This window comes from Cryptomeria japonica, chromosome 8 (assembly GCF_030272615.1).
Source record: "Cryptomeria japonica chromosome 8, Sugi_1.0, whole genome shotgun sequence".
NCBI classification, from domain to species: Eukaryota; Viridiplantae; Streptophyta; class Pinopsida; order Cupressales; family Cupressaceae; genus Cryptomeria; species Cryptomeria japonica.
In genome coordinates this window covers 137,623,274-137,638,130 of record NC_081412.1, presented here as the reverse complement: position 1 = coordinate 137,638,130, position 14,857 = coordinate 137,623,274, and the positions used below count along the sequence as shown (strand labels likewise).

The 14,857-nt window shown below is 32.9% G+C and overlaps 1 protein-coding gene across 2 annotated transcripts in view; it reads left to right on the top strand.

Annotated features, from left to right (window-relative positions):
• LOC131032307 (14 kDa zinc-binding protein) overlaps positions 1-5,828 on the top strand; it is a 54,408-nt gene extending 48,580 nt beyond the window's left edge. For both annotated transcript variants that reach the window (XM_057963249.2, XM_057963248.2), the window contains 2 exons: positions 5,112-5,229; positions 5,441-5,828. In XM_057963249.2, coding sequence (XP_057819232.2) covers positions 5,112-5,229; positions 5,441-5,508 — 186 coding nt within the window. In that variant the 3' untranslated portion in view covers positions 5,509-5,828. The remainder of the gene's footprint in view (positions 1-5,111; positions 5,230-5,440) is intronic.
• Positions 5,829-14,857: the final 9,029 nt, after the last annotated feature.

Sequence of the window (14,857 nt, the reverse complement as noted above, 5' to 3'; positions counted from 1 at the left end):
CATCTTTCAAGTGTATTTGGGTTGGTAATACTCGTATAATTTGGCAGATCAGAGCTCTTTCTTTGAGATGCCATAATATCTGCTTTATTTCATCATCTATGAAGAAATGAAACTGAGGGGGATAATCCATTTTCTAGAGATCAAAGCTCTTTCTTTGAGATGCCATAGTATCTGCTTTATTTCATTATCTACGAAGAAATGAAACTGAGGGGGATAATCCATTTTCTGGCAACTACCATTAGCCATTTTTGATGGGAGGTTCGACTTGATGACAATGTTGGTACCGTTCTAAAGTATAAACCACTTCAGTGTTTTTGTGCCACTGTAACAATTTGAATCAGATGCACAGAATTAGTACTTATTCTCATGCCCATTTGTGAGCACCAACTGAATTGCAATTAAGTGATAACCCTATTTGCAAGTGCATGAGCTTAAGAGCTGGGGCAAAGCACCTTTAGAACTCCATATTGTGATAATAGTTGTACATGTGATTTGATCTTTGTTCTTAATACAAAGTCATCTGCTTTGCGTTAATGGAATTGATATTTATTTGGTCACATAGACTAGGCCTGTTTTATTTATCTTTTTGCACGTTTCTTCTTCTTGAGAGATATTTGATTCAGATCTTAGTTCAGTTCATGATACTCTATGGAAGGTGCCAAGCCTTTCTCACACTTCAGGTGAGGTCTGTGAATGTAAGCCATCACACATAAAAGCAACAACAATGTGTAATCTTGGGAAATGATGGAATGCTAGGAGTAGGTAAAATGGTTAATTCGCTCCCAGGGCTTCAAACCAATGAACTTCAAGGTTTTTTCAGCCAAGTGGGATCTAGTTCCAACTTCCAAGCAAGTTATAGTTGAAAATTCAGCTGTTTTATAGTTAGTTATTGTTGGTGTTGTTCTGGCCATATCATTGAGATAGCTTTAATAAGAGGCAAGGGAATAAATTCAGTCACACTTCCGTTATAAAGATATTCCAATTATTAGAAATGGACAGCATAGCTGTTTATGCTTCTATAAAGGAAGAAACCACAAAGGTTGAGGAAATTTTGTTAGTAGCAGCTAGAAAAGAAGATATCTATGAAATAATAAAAAAATTGGATGACTTTTAAAGTTAACGACGACTTAACGTAGCTCATATGGGAGAATGAGAAAGGAGATGGAGAAGGAGATGTAGAGAAGATGAAGGATAGAAGTACACACATTTCAGCTCCAAGGAAAGAAGATTCAATCCTCAAGGAGAAGGAGATGAAGAAAAGATGAAGGATACAAGTACACACATTTCAGCTCCAAAGAAAGAAAATTCAATCCCTCAATTTCATGGATAGATCAATAGGAAAAGTTACAAGCAAAGCAAATCAAGAATGATCAAATAGAGGGTAAAGATTTTCAAATTTTTGAAGAGAGATCACACACATTGGAAGTGCAAAAATCAATGATTCCTTTATCTCTAGATTTGCAAGCAATTTTAGTTTTGGGGGACATGCCAAAAAGATTAACTCCTAAAAGAGATTCTCATCACGTCATTCAACTAGTACCAGGGAACCTACTACCATCTTTCCCCTCATATTTGAAGGTATACCAAAAGGTTAGAGCAGTAGAAGATCACATTCAATAAGAGGTACTCTTTAGTCTCATCTCAAGGAGAAAAAGGCAATGGTACATAAAAGAATGAAGTAACGAGCTAATCAACATGTAATTTCAGCCCAAGTAATGTTACGAAAGCTTGATGAGGAGGGAAGAATCATTTGGAGGTTGACAAAAAGTCCTTCAAAAATGTGCTAAGAGGTTACAAATGAGGATGATTACAAAGTATCTTGTTAAGTGAAAGAATTTGGCTAGTGAAGATGTGACATAGGAAGATGAAACATTCTTGTAGAATTAGACATGGATCACCAACATTGGAGATAACCTTGGTTTTGAAGGGAGAGGCATTCTATGCCCTTAACCTATAGTGTGCATGAGCATATTTGTAACCAACTTGTAGCTAGCATAACCTTTGAGTAAGTTATATGATCATTAATATAGTCATGTATAGGTAGTTAGGTTGGCCTAGGTGGCATCCATGGTATATATATGGTATATTCAGGAGGTAGAGTTTAGTTTATTATCATCACATTGTATATTCTATTCTTATTGAAGACTATTGGAAGTAGCCCCCTCAAAGTGGCTTACTTTAGGAGGTTGCCCCCATAAAGTGGCTTATTACTATTGGTTATTTGCAGCATATTTCCCATTATATTTTTCTCTTGTGCAGGTTAGTTCATCACAAAATAATTCCAGAAATCTGTGCTGAGAAGAAAGCATATCAATACCATTCATGGCCCAAGTTTCCGAATGACTCAAAAATAGAAAATCAAGGTAATTGAATATATTAAGATATTGCCCTTTTACCCCAATGTGTACAAATTGGAAGTTCAGATTTTAATCCTTAAGTATATTCCGAATCTGTTCATTGATCAAGAAAAAATGATTCTCATGGATCTGATTAGTAGGAGCAACTTAAATATGTGGTCTTCTTCTTTGATAGGAAAAGGGTATTAGGGCTGGCTGCCTTCCCCTCCCATTTTTTGGGATTTTGGGTAAATAATAAAAAATGATCTTTTAAAAAGTATACAAGATTAAAAGAAACATTGGAATATATTAATATATTTTAATTCCCAAAATGTTAGTGTAGTGGGCTTGGTCAAGTGGTAAGGCAGAGCAATTACTATATTGAAGTTGAGGGTTCAAAATCTGCGGGACAAGTTTCCTGTTTGAAGTAGCCATGCAAATGCTGGCTACTCGTGCATGTACCATTGGGGATGGCCTTGCAGGTCAGAAATGTAACTGTGGTCTTTTTGTCTTGCGAATAAAATTGGAGCCTGCTAGTGGGTAGGTGTACTAGGTTAAAAAAATAGAGAACAATGGCAGCAAACTTTCTCGAGGAAAACCCAGTTTAGGTTTGTGTATAAGGTTGACAGATGTGTAACATCAGTATTGCAGCCCAGGAGATGCACCCCCTCACCGTGTTCTCAAGCAAGGTCAGTCATCTTACTTTAGCTAGGCACGTGAAAGGCCTTTGTTGGCATCCCTACTAAGAAGTGTGTTGAATTATAATCTCATCCATGTCACTCATGCTCAACTGTGCTTTTATAACATTTTGTAATTGCACATCATCCTAGTTACAGAATATGCATGACCTTCAGCTCATATGAAAGAACATTGCGGTCTTTCTTACTAAGTGTTAGGATAGTGTGATAGCGAATTGCCATCCTAATGTACATTGTATGTGTCTCCAACATCTTGGGAATGGGTATTTGGATGCTCATGTAGGTTGTTGAGGGAATATTTTATCATTATTCTTCTTGGAACTTGGAATATTAGTTGTAATGACATTTACAAGGGGAGTTAGCGCTGGTAGGAGTTGCAATCATCAGTCATAAGGTGTAATTGGCTAATTGCCCATTCTAGCACTTGGGAGTTACCTTGTGATGATGGAGCATCTTTTTATGATAGGTAGGTCCCATGAGAGTTAGCCACTTCATTTTGGAGTGCAACACTTCGGGATGTGCACCCATCGGGGGTTGCAAGTCAAAGATACTGTTATCGAGTAATGGAGTTAGATTCTATTCTCGGAAATGCTCTTCATGAATGATGCATTGGATTTTTGACTTGGATGTGGGTGCCTACTTTGGGCCCATGGTTTTGTAAACCACTTGTATTTCTAGTTTCAGTTTTCTCTATATATTGGAGGCATGAGATAGAGGTTAAGTATGATTATTTGTGGGCATTGTCACTTAAGTTGAGGAGAGGAGTTGGAAGTATTATTCTAACGCAATGTTATTGGATTAATAATAACTTAAGTTTTCTTTGATGGTAGGATTTTTTCCTGAAGGGGTTTCTCCATGTAAATCTGATGTTCAAGTTTTTTATTTTATGAGTTCATTGATTTCTATTTGTTGTTTTATGTGCTTTTCCATGTTCTGGATCAGATTTAATTGTTAACCACGTGTTTTCAATTGGGTTAATCAGATTTGTACATTTTATGTATCACTTTTACCGTTCATCAGTTTTCTCAACACTGAGATGTCAGTCACATGTATAACCTTATCGTTGGAATTCATGCCGAGTAGTTTTTGTATAAAGTTTTCTGTTTGTGCTTCAGCTTAACTTAGTTACATATTAATATTCTTGCCAATGTATAGTGAAAATGCTTACACTCAGTCGAGTTGAAACACACATGTATCATACTTTGTCGATATGATTTGACAACATGCCAAATTTAATACACAGAGGTGTGTTGGTATGCTTCATATGTCTATGCATGCTACAGAGCATCTAGGATTTGGTGATAACAGGAATCAGAAAAAAGGACTTGCTATTTGTGTAATGTGGCCAGACCAACTACCAAATTTCCTACCTACTTGAGGCCGATTGAGATCACAGAAACAATAAACTTAGAAAAGGACATGTCTTAGAATCTATACTAACATGATCCCTGTTGGAAGGATTCACAAAAAGCAGAAAATAGGGCATGCCAAATGAATTTCACAAATTAAACATCTTATTTGTTCAAAGGAGCAGATTTTGATCAATGGAATGTTGGCATGTTGGTCCTAAATGAGCATGACAAATACTCTAATTTAGTAAACATATTATCTTTACGAGGAGAGAAACGTGTGGTTTATTTAAGGGCCTACTTGATGTGGACAGAAATTGAGCCCTAGTTGAAAGGGGCGTTTACTATTAATGCAATCTCTATTGATAAAGAAGAATGGATGATTTTCTTTGGCAAACAGAGATGCTAATTTGCAATTTCAAGACAACCAAAGAACTTAACTTCAAAATAACTGCAATTTTGAAGAACAGTAATATTTCTGTTTACACAATTAATGTTCTCTATGATTATAGTTTGAATTTATGTTGTATACACATGCAGCTTGTAAATATTAAAATTTAAAACAACCATTTGTCTTTTAGAACAATTAGCCTGCTCATTTGTTTTTTATGTTTCCTTTGCTAACCCGGTTTTTTATTCAGTTTCCTATTTTGACTTTCAGACTTTTTTCAATACATGTTTCATAGGCAGATGTTATAGTTATATATCTTGTATGTTTGATTTTACAGGCAGAACCTCGGCATGCTGATATCCTAGGGTACATGCTTTACAGTGCAAAGGTTGTTGCCGAGAAGGAGGGTATATCAGAAGGATATCGTATAGTCATCAACAACGGCCCTGGTGGTTGTAAGAATGGAATCTTGAACATTGGCATAAATATACTAACAAATTCGGTTTAGTTTTCCTTGAAAATTCCATGCAGATGGTGCAATTATGCATTTTTTGGTTTTTTCAGTAAAAGAAAATATGGTAACATCTTTTTTTGGATTCCAAAGATTTATTATGTGAAACATCTTGGAAATTCATGTATCTTAATATTTTAATGTTTACTTTTCAGGTCAATCAGTTTACCATATACATTTGCATATATTAGGTGGAAGGCAAATGAAATGGCCAGCTGGCTGAGAGTATTCCTTTAAGCTTCTGTGGTGAGGGATGTCCCTTTTCTTTGCCTTGGATAACTTGGTGTTTGGAATGATCAAGAGAAAAATTGCAGGTTCAATATTGCTGTTTTAAATTTTGATATCATACGATCATAAATTTTGTATACACTAGGTATGGGCCTCTTTTTTCTCCTTGTTTGATATTGACTGAAGTTTGAAATACTATATTTTTGAAAAAATTGGGAAAAAGTAGGGGAAAAATGGGAAAAAAATTGGATTTATGAAAATGTAAAATATTGTGGAAAAATAATATATATATATATTTTTAATTTATTACTACAATGGCACCCACCCTTAAGACTAAAATCTAAATTAAAAAGCAACTTTCTATTATTATTATTATTATTATTATTTATTATGACTAAATAATGAAAAATTTAAAAATAAGTTAAAGACTAAAATCTAAATTAAAAAGAAACTTTCTATTAATATTATTATTTATTAAATACAAAAAAACAAATATTTAAATCTAGATTTAAAAGAAACAAATCTAAATTAAAAAGCAACTTTTTCTTTTTCTTCTTATTATTTATTAAATGTAAAAAACAATTATATTTTTAAATCTAGATTTAAAAGAAACTTCTATTTTTTCATGCAAATCATTTCATATTCCCAAATAAGACTAAATTCTAATAAATATTAACCGTATAAAATTAATTAATCTATGCTAAAGGTAAATATTTTTTAAATTTGATATCTCTCGTGTCATTTACATAAATTTTATTTATAAAATATAGGTATGCGAGTATTTAAGGGCATTTCCATAGCATAGAGATATTGTAAGCAAATAAAATAGAGACTTCAACACATAAATTGTAGATTATGAATTTTAAATATGAATTTTAAATGTTTGATGTTTTTAAAATGATCCCAAAATTTATTTTCATTGAAGATATATATTCTAAATATATATGTTTTAATATATTATTGTCATGTAGTGGCTAGTACTTATCTTTATAATATTATAATTAAAATATTTGTTGTAATTCTTAATCATTATAATTTTAAATTATTATTATTTTAATTATATTTTTGTAATATTAATTATAATTTTCACTTTAATAAAATAATATTAATAATTATAGTATAATATAAACATTATAGTGAAACCATACTTTATTTTTAAAGAATATAATCTTAATTTAATTGTAAAATTTATATAATTAATTATAATAATAAAATTAATCTTAAACTTTATAATTAATTATTGATTTAAGATTATATATTATTTTAATTATATTATGTAATATTAAGTATAATTGATCTTAATAAAATAATTATTAACAATTATAAAATTATATAATATAAACAATAAAGTGGAATAATTGGACCAACTTAAAAAATGAGTGGAAGGAGTGGGAGTCAAAGCACAGGTGTAAGAGGTAGGGTTTCCGGGGTGTCTGGTGATGTTGTGGGTGAAGATGACCCAGAAGTGGATGACCTTTGTGATCACAAAGTGTTCTCTATTGTTTTTCCCTCTTTTCTTTTTTGATGCAGAATGGGGTTTCTGTGGTATTGTGTTTCCTTTTGTCTGTTGTGGTTACTTGGTTAAATCTTTGGTTGCAGAGGAGCTCACTTTTTCCTTTGTACCTATTGTTACTGGTGTGGTGGTGGGTTGGAGGGCCTTGTTCATTGATCTGGGCCTTGTCTTTGCTGTTGGCTTTAGCAGAGGTTCTGTTCCTTTCGTGGCCCTGACATTGGGTGTCCTCTGTCCCTCTTGCTTTCGGCGTGTGTCGTTTCTTGCTTGGGGGTGGTGTTTTTGAGGTGGGTTGGCTTTTAGTTGTGGTTTTCTTTGCTTAGGTTTCGTCTGATGGTGAAGCTTGTTTTGGTGTTGAGTGGGAGGTTGTTGTCTTTGTTGCGAAGGATGTTCTACTTTTGTTAGTGTTGGGGGTTGCCATTGTGGTTGCCTTTGTCTGCGTGTTGGTTATTCCCCCACTTTGATTTGTGGGTGTTTTTGGAAATTGGCTAGTTTTTCTGTCAATAATCCCTCTACGTTTTGTTCGGTGGTTTGTTTGGTGGAGGGCTTTCCTTTCCTTGGTTCTCCTTGGCTTAGTTTCTTGTCGGTGTCTTGGGTGTGGGAGGGTTTTGTGGTGGTGGGTATCCCTTCGTTTGTTGGGGCTTTTTTTGTTGTTCTTTGGTGGTTTTGGTTTGGAGATTCCTCCTCTGTTTGGGGGATGAAGTTTGATTTTTTAGGTTTAAAGTGGGCCTCGTTTATGATTTTTATTGCCCTTCTTTTGTCGGCCTTTGTTTCTTTCCTTATGGCTTCATATCATACTACTCCTATTGAAATGGAGTGGTCTCCTATGGAGGTGGAGATCTTTGATGTGGATAAGGGGAAGGATGATTTTGAGTTCTTTTTGTTGTTCCCTTCCCTTGTTGACCCTATAGAGGTGGACAAATCTTCTATTGAGATGGAGATGGGCTTTGTGGTTGAGGTGGAGATTGGTAGTTTGGAAGCTATTGTCTTGGTTATACGGGAGGCTCATTTTTAGCTCTTTGTTTTGCTGGTTTCTTCCATTACTGACCCTATGGTGGTTGAGACATCTTCTATTGAAGTGGAGTTGTGCTTTGTTGGGGTGGTGGGGATTAGTTTTTTTGGGGCTATTGTTGATTTCTCCCAGATGGTTATGGGAGCCACTCTAAAACCCATTATGATGGTTGGGGGAGCTTGTCAAAACCCTCGTTTGTTTCTATTCAAAAGGTTTTGGAAATATTTTCATTTTCCAGTTACCCAAGTTGCTCTGTCATGTTTTTCTGTCTTTTTTTTTTTTTGGGTCTTACGTTATGGGAGCCTTGTCAAAACCCATGGTTGAGGTTATGGGAGCCTTGCAAAACCCATGGTTCAAGTTATAGGAGTTGGGAAAATCCCTTTGTCTATGTATCTTTGAGGTCTCTTGTTTGATGGCTTTGGCCTCTTTGGTGTTTCAGCCAAATTTTTGATGCTTATTTTCTAGTGTTGGGTTGTTGGTTGGTTGTTATTAGTCTATGTCATATCTAGTTGCAACAATGCTCTATTTGTGGGTTTTGGATCCTCGTAAAATCCTTTGTAAGGTGTTTTGGGTCTCCTCAAAACCTCTTTTACCTAATAAAAAACAATAAAGTGAAAATGAGTATTTTTTAATGACTAAATAAAAGTATTTAAATTTATGATTAAATGTAATAAAACTATATTGTATATATTCAAATGATTAAAAAGAAAATTATGGGTTTCAAAAAGTATTAATAAAAAAGAGAATTTTTTTTTTATAAAAAATTATAATTATTAAAAATAGATATTTGGGTTTATTTTTTTAATAGAAATATTTGTTGTGTAATGCTTGTAATAAAATAGTTTAATCATTTATTTAATTTTTTATTTAATTTTATTTCAAATGTTTAATTATCTATTTAAATTTTTTATTTTATTTTATTTTAAATGGTATGAATCAAATCCTTATGCAATAGTTAATCGATTTTATTATCTATATATATATATATATATATATATATATATATATATATATATATATATATATATATATATATATATATATATATATATATATATATATATATATATATATATATATATATATATATATATATATATATATATATATATATATCACTTAATTTACAAGAATATCAATAAAGAATGAAAAAAGTTATTTAAAATAAACATTTTTTTTTTTAATATAAAGAAATCTAAAAAAAAGCTTATAAAAATCTATCATTTTTCTAAATTTCCTCTTATAACATCAATTTTTACATCCAATCATATTATAGATAAATAATTTTTAGATTAGAAATATAAATCTCAACTTTATAAAAATCAAGTTTATTTTGTAAACAAAAATAATAATAATTTTTTATTGGTGCAAAAAAATCAATTAATTATGCTTAAGCAAATGCAATAGTATTGCTTACGACGAATACTAATAATATTTAAAATAAATTCCGCACTTTATAGTTATTTTTTAATTAAATTTATTTTAAAAAATAAATAATGATAAAAATAAAAAACAAAATATATGTAAACATACAAAAATTTAATAAATTATGTAGATTTTCTGCAAAATTTTATCAAGAAATTTTACATAAATTTTTGAAAGTTATATATAGATATATATCCCATGAAAATAAATTTTGCACACCTGTCACTTTTTTAAAAATTTTGTAAGAAAATGACTACAAAATTTATCTTATATTTTCAATAAGATAAATTTTATATTATTTTTTCAATAAAATATATTATGATAAATAAAAAAAAACAAAACTTTAATAAATTTTGTAAAAAATTACGTTTTTAAAATTTTATCCAGAAATTTTACATAAATTTTTGAAAGTTACATATGTAAAATTTCTTTTTAAAATTGTGTAAAAAACATACAAATTTTAATAAACTAACTTTTGAAAATTATAATAAACATATCAAACTAAATTTATGTAAAATTTTTGGATATAAAATTTTAATAAAAGAATTTTTGAAAAAAAAAGCCTGGTGCTAGGGTCAAGTCTGTCAATGGTTGCTCTAAAACCTCGAACATAACCCATTTTTAGCTCCTTTTATCATCGAGCAAACACAGTCTGATGCCATTGAGAAAATACAGTATAATGTCGTTGAGCAAACACACCTTTAACTCTGATGCTACCAAGCAAAGATGACCAACGATGCCGTTAACCTGCAACCTTGGGCGCAAAATTTATGAAAATAGTATCAGACATTTTTTATGCATTTTCGTGCGACATTTAGGGTTTCGCAACCATTTACGATCTATTCTCGATTAATCCTGCGTTTTTTTGCAAGTTATCGATAAAAAATTGTTAAAAAATGGTTGATCGATTAAATGAGATTTTTTGGGGAAAAAATTGGCGATCTTCTCGATCGCAGATTAATCGCGATTGCTCGTGATTTTTTTCCAAATGATTGCTTCTATGGTATAAACATTGGATATACTCAATTATCTTTTTGTAATTCGAAACAAAACTGCATTGTTCTACTCAGAGAGTCAATGTACTATATTCGAGATTGTTAAGTAAAAAAAATTGTTGAGATATTTTGTTTCCTTTTGTAAAATGTTAATCCTTATAAAGTTTTAGTAGAAGATTTCTATAGAAGACTTTGTTTGTACATAAACTGATAGCTTGTTAATTGCTCGAGAAATCTTATTCATTCTTTTATATTTTTAGTCCTTTCAAAAAATTCATGCCAGCTGAGAATACTCTTTGTTTTGGGGCATATCACTTTTAAGAATCGTCCAAATTACCAAAGTAATGTATGTTTGAGGGGTTGAATACACCAAGTTGCTGAGAGGGAGACGGGGGGGAGTGGAATCAACATTAACTAAAACTTAAACATCCATTAGCCAATTAAACATCAAATCATATCTACTGAAGGAAATAATAGAAATAAAGCATGCACCACACAAGAGCATGAAGTTTTTTACAAGCAAAACTCAGTGAGGGAAAAACCACGGTGAAAGTTAACTCACACTATGTGAAACATATATTACAATGTTTGTTTTAGGGGTCACTACACAAGGAAGCTCGCTAATTCTGGAAAGGACTTATAGAGCAAGATACAATGAAACAGGGACTTGCTGAAGAGACTCACTACCTGGTAGCATGATACATGCAAATTACAATGAAAAACATGAATATGAATTGCTATGGAAATAACATCTGACATATGCTGATGTTGCAATCCTCTTTGTATCACAAGTACTCCATCAGACTGATTTCACATACTTTATACTCTATTGATACATCACCAACATATTAAACACATCTCGTACTTTTCACAAATGATCTAACCTTCCCTATATATCCCACTCAACACACTTTAAAACATCAATTAGGTCGGCTCCAAAAAGACCTTAGACATGAAATGCGTGATACAAAATATGTCAGCTTCAAACACGTGAGATGAACAAAATTAGGTTGTGGATCAACCCAAGACATAGCTGAATTGCAAAATCCTTCAAAGCCAATAAAATAGGTCAGGATCAACCGCAAATGAAGGAACTCAATCTATCGACCCAAACATCAAAATCACTATCAAAACTTGTTACCTATTTACCTTACACCACTGGTGAGAAGCCAAAACATGCAGACCAAAATGAAAGCAATGTGGCCCATCTAAAAAATATCTATAACCATCTCCTAAAGTATTTGATCATCAATTGTAGGTGCAAGTGGAGAAACCCACTGATCTAATAGAAACAAGAAAAACTAGATAGATTTTGACACTTCAACACATAAGATATAGCATTGTAGAGCACCAATTCATTTGAAACTCACATTGCTGAACCATTATACCTTCCTAAACATATTCCCCAATCCGCACAAGCATACCAATCACTACGAAGGAATGCAAAGCATTCTAGTGAGCAATTGAGACACATTACACTATTAAACTGCAACCCAAATAACATTCACACATAACTGTTGTTGTAGAGATATTATCACTTGAAATCCTAGAGATAAGCACCTTTGTGACTAACAAGTCTATTCCTAAAACCACAAGGCCAATCCATGTAAGGTAGAGGAATGCAAACCTAAATATTGATTGACAAACTTAGGAAAACGCAGTGTTCAACTCTTGACAAATCTTCTCAATAGCATAAGTGTGAATCCAATCTCAAATATCAACCACAAACACCTTGAGCATGTAGCCATCAACTAATGTAACTGCATCCCATAACCAAATTATAATGCATATGTAACAATGTGTTTCCATTACATACCATACATCTAGATTGATATTCTACCATGGATACATCTGATGATCTTCCAAACTGTCTTCATCATGTTGATCACATGTCACAAACTAAGTCAAATCATCTCACTCAAATGTCCCATCACACATCATTTGTCAGTGTCTTGAACTTCCCCAATGACCTCAAGTTGATATCAAGGACCACATATTGCCAACAATCTCCTCCTTTGTCATTGATGACAACACACATTTATCTACAAGTCTTCACTCTCCCTTTGACATCAAGAGCAAATGGCATACTATCTCCTACATATAATAACTAAAAATATCAGATATACTCTCTCTATCTGTATGAACTCATTACAAAAATTTCCCTCTGAGATGGAGATGCCACCAAGTGGTACAATGTACACAAATCTTTAACCAAAAGACAAAAATTGATATTGCAAGCCTCTGCAAAACTATACAATGACAAAATTGTCTCTTTTATGAAATTGCAACTCCCATAGAAGGTAGAATACATTTATACATTACCTTAAGGTGGGCCAGAGTTGCATCCCAATTTTCCTTAGTTGAGGAAATAATTTAATCCTAGCACCCAAACTGTATAAACAGGTCCTCGGTCACATCTACACTATCAAGTACTTTCATCTTCCATTTTATCTTCTTTGCTTCACTTAATACGCCAGATAATGTAGCAAGTCTCAAGTTGATTGCTTCCCTAAAAAGATTGAATTACTTTTTGATCTGTTCCCTCTGGTCGTATAACAAAGATAGTTGCAAATGAAGTTTTTAACTTGAGCCCTACTGGGCCCATCCTTGTCCTTTGACAAGTCATATGCTTCGGCCAATTGAAAGATTTGTCTCAATATAGTCAATCTGATCTTTAACAATTCTAGTTGAATTTGACCACCTCAAACAAAATTGATACAGGGCAGTCACCTCATCAACAGAGTCCTTGAATATTTTTTCAGGTTTTTCTGCAATTGGTTATGTACATTAGCACACCGATTAAATGTCTCAACCTTTCTTTTATCATTTAACTTCTTTGTTGCCTCTTTTTTTTTTTAACCTTCTACTCAATGTGGGATGAATGATCCTTAAAAGAATCCATTAATAACTTCAATTTCTACTGTAGAGCTAAAGAGGAATCAATGTTTACCTCTGGTAACCCTGACTGTATCACCTTTACTACATCATCAATCAAACTTGTTTTCTTCACATGTTCCTGTAGTATTTATTTCGTTGTTGAAGCATCCATGATATTTCTAAGCTACGACTTATGGAGAGGTGGAATATTGGACAAGTCAAATTGTCCCTCATGTGTTGGTATCTACAACAATTGTGGTGTCACCATAGGTTCAAACTTCATCTATAGTACTAGAAGATCCTTGAATGAGTCTGAAGGACCCTAACTTATCTCCTGATCTCTTGCAAAAGAAACTTGTATCTTATTTGAGTTCTCTCCAATATTCTGACCATTCTCAAGATTGTCCTCTTCCTTTTACTCATCATCTCCAATCATTTTCTTTTCCTCTTTACCAACATTGTATTTTCGTCTTTACCAACATTCCTTGTATTCTTTAAAATGTTTTGTTCTTCATTTTGAGTAGTGTTCCTCAGAGGAGTGACACCTAATCCACCTTGTTCACCACCACCTTGTGCGCTTGAATTCTCAAGAGGAGCAGTCTCCACATCCTTCTCAGCTCCATCATTTTTTTACAATCACTTCCTATCTCATGAACCTCAAAGGCTGACACATCAACAATAGATACATTAGGTATTTCACCTAAATCAAAGTCATCTTGTTCCTCAATCATCACCTCTCCTTCCTTCATTTCCTTTAGGATCTTTACAATGATCTCCTCTATTTCTTTTTGCACTTCATCCTTATCATCCTTCCTCATGCTCATGAGGGTGTTTACCCTTTGCTTTGTTCTCAATTCCTAAGATTGTTTCTAAGTTATCTTGGTTATCTCATCCTTAGTAAGGATTTGACCTGTCTAAGAGCTTGTTCTCTCAATTTTGCTTCTAGATTGACAATCTCATCTCTTTTCTCCATCAAGGCATTATCAAGGTCCTTTGGAAGTTGATCCAAAATGTCACTCAAAGTCAAATTACACTTCTTCATATACATGATTATAGTTTTCTCAATAATTTCCAGATTATATAGAGGCACCTCCAGATAGAGCTTAACAATGTCTTTTAAGGCCTCATGACACTCAATTGTATTGAGAATTGCACATGTTCAAGTGTCGTTGAAAGAGTCTTCTTGGTCTTCTTTGCCTTTCCCTTCTCCTTTCCATTTCCTTTTCCTTTTCATTTAAAACTTTCTTCTTGTTCTCCTTGCCTTGTTCTCGTTTCTCTTCTCCTCAATATGAAGGCTTCCATTTCTTCTTCTTCATCTTCATCATCATCATCATCGACATTTACCAAAGTGATCTTTTCTCTTTTCTCTTGTTGCTTTGTCCTTTGTTTCCTCTTATTAATAGGATCTTGTCTGTATGAGGACCTCAGTAGCAATTTTTCTTCTACTAGGTGGAGTTTGAATATGTCTGAAACGCTTAGGTGGAGTGGTAGTATTAGTGGCAGAACATACTTGGTCTTCTAGGTC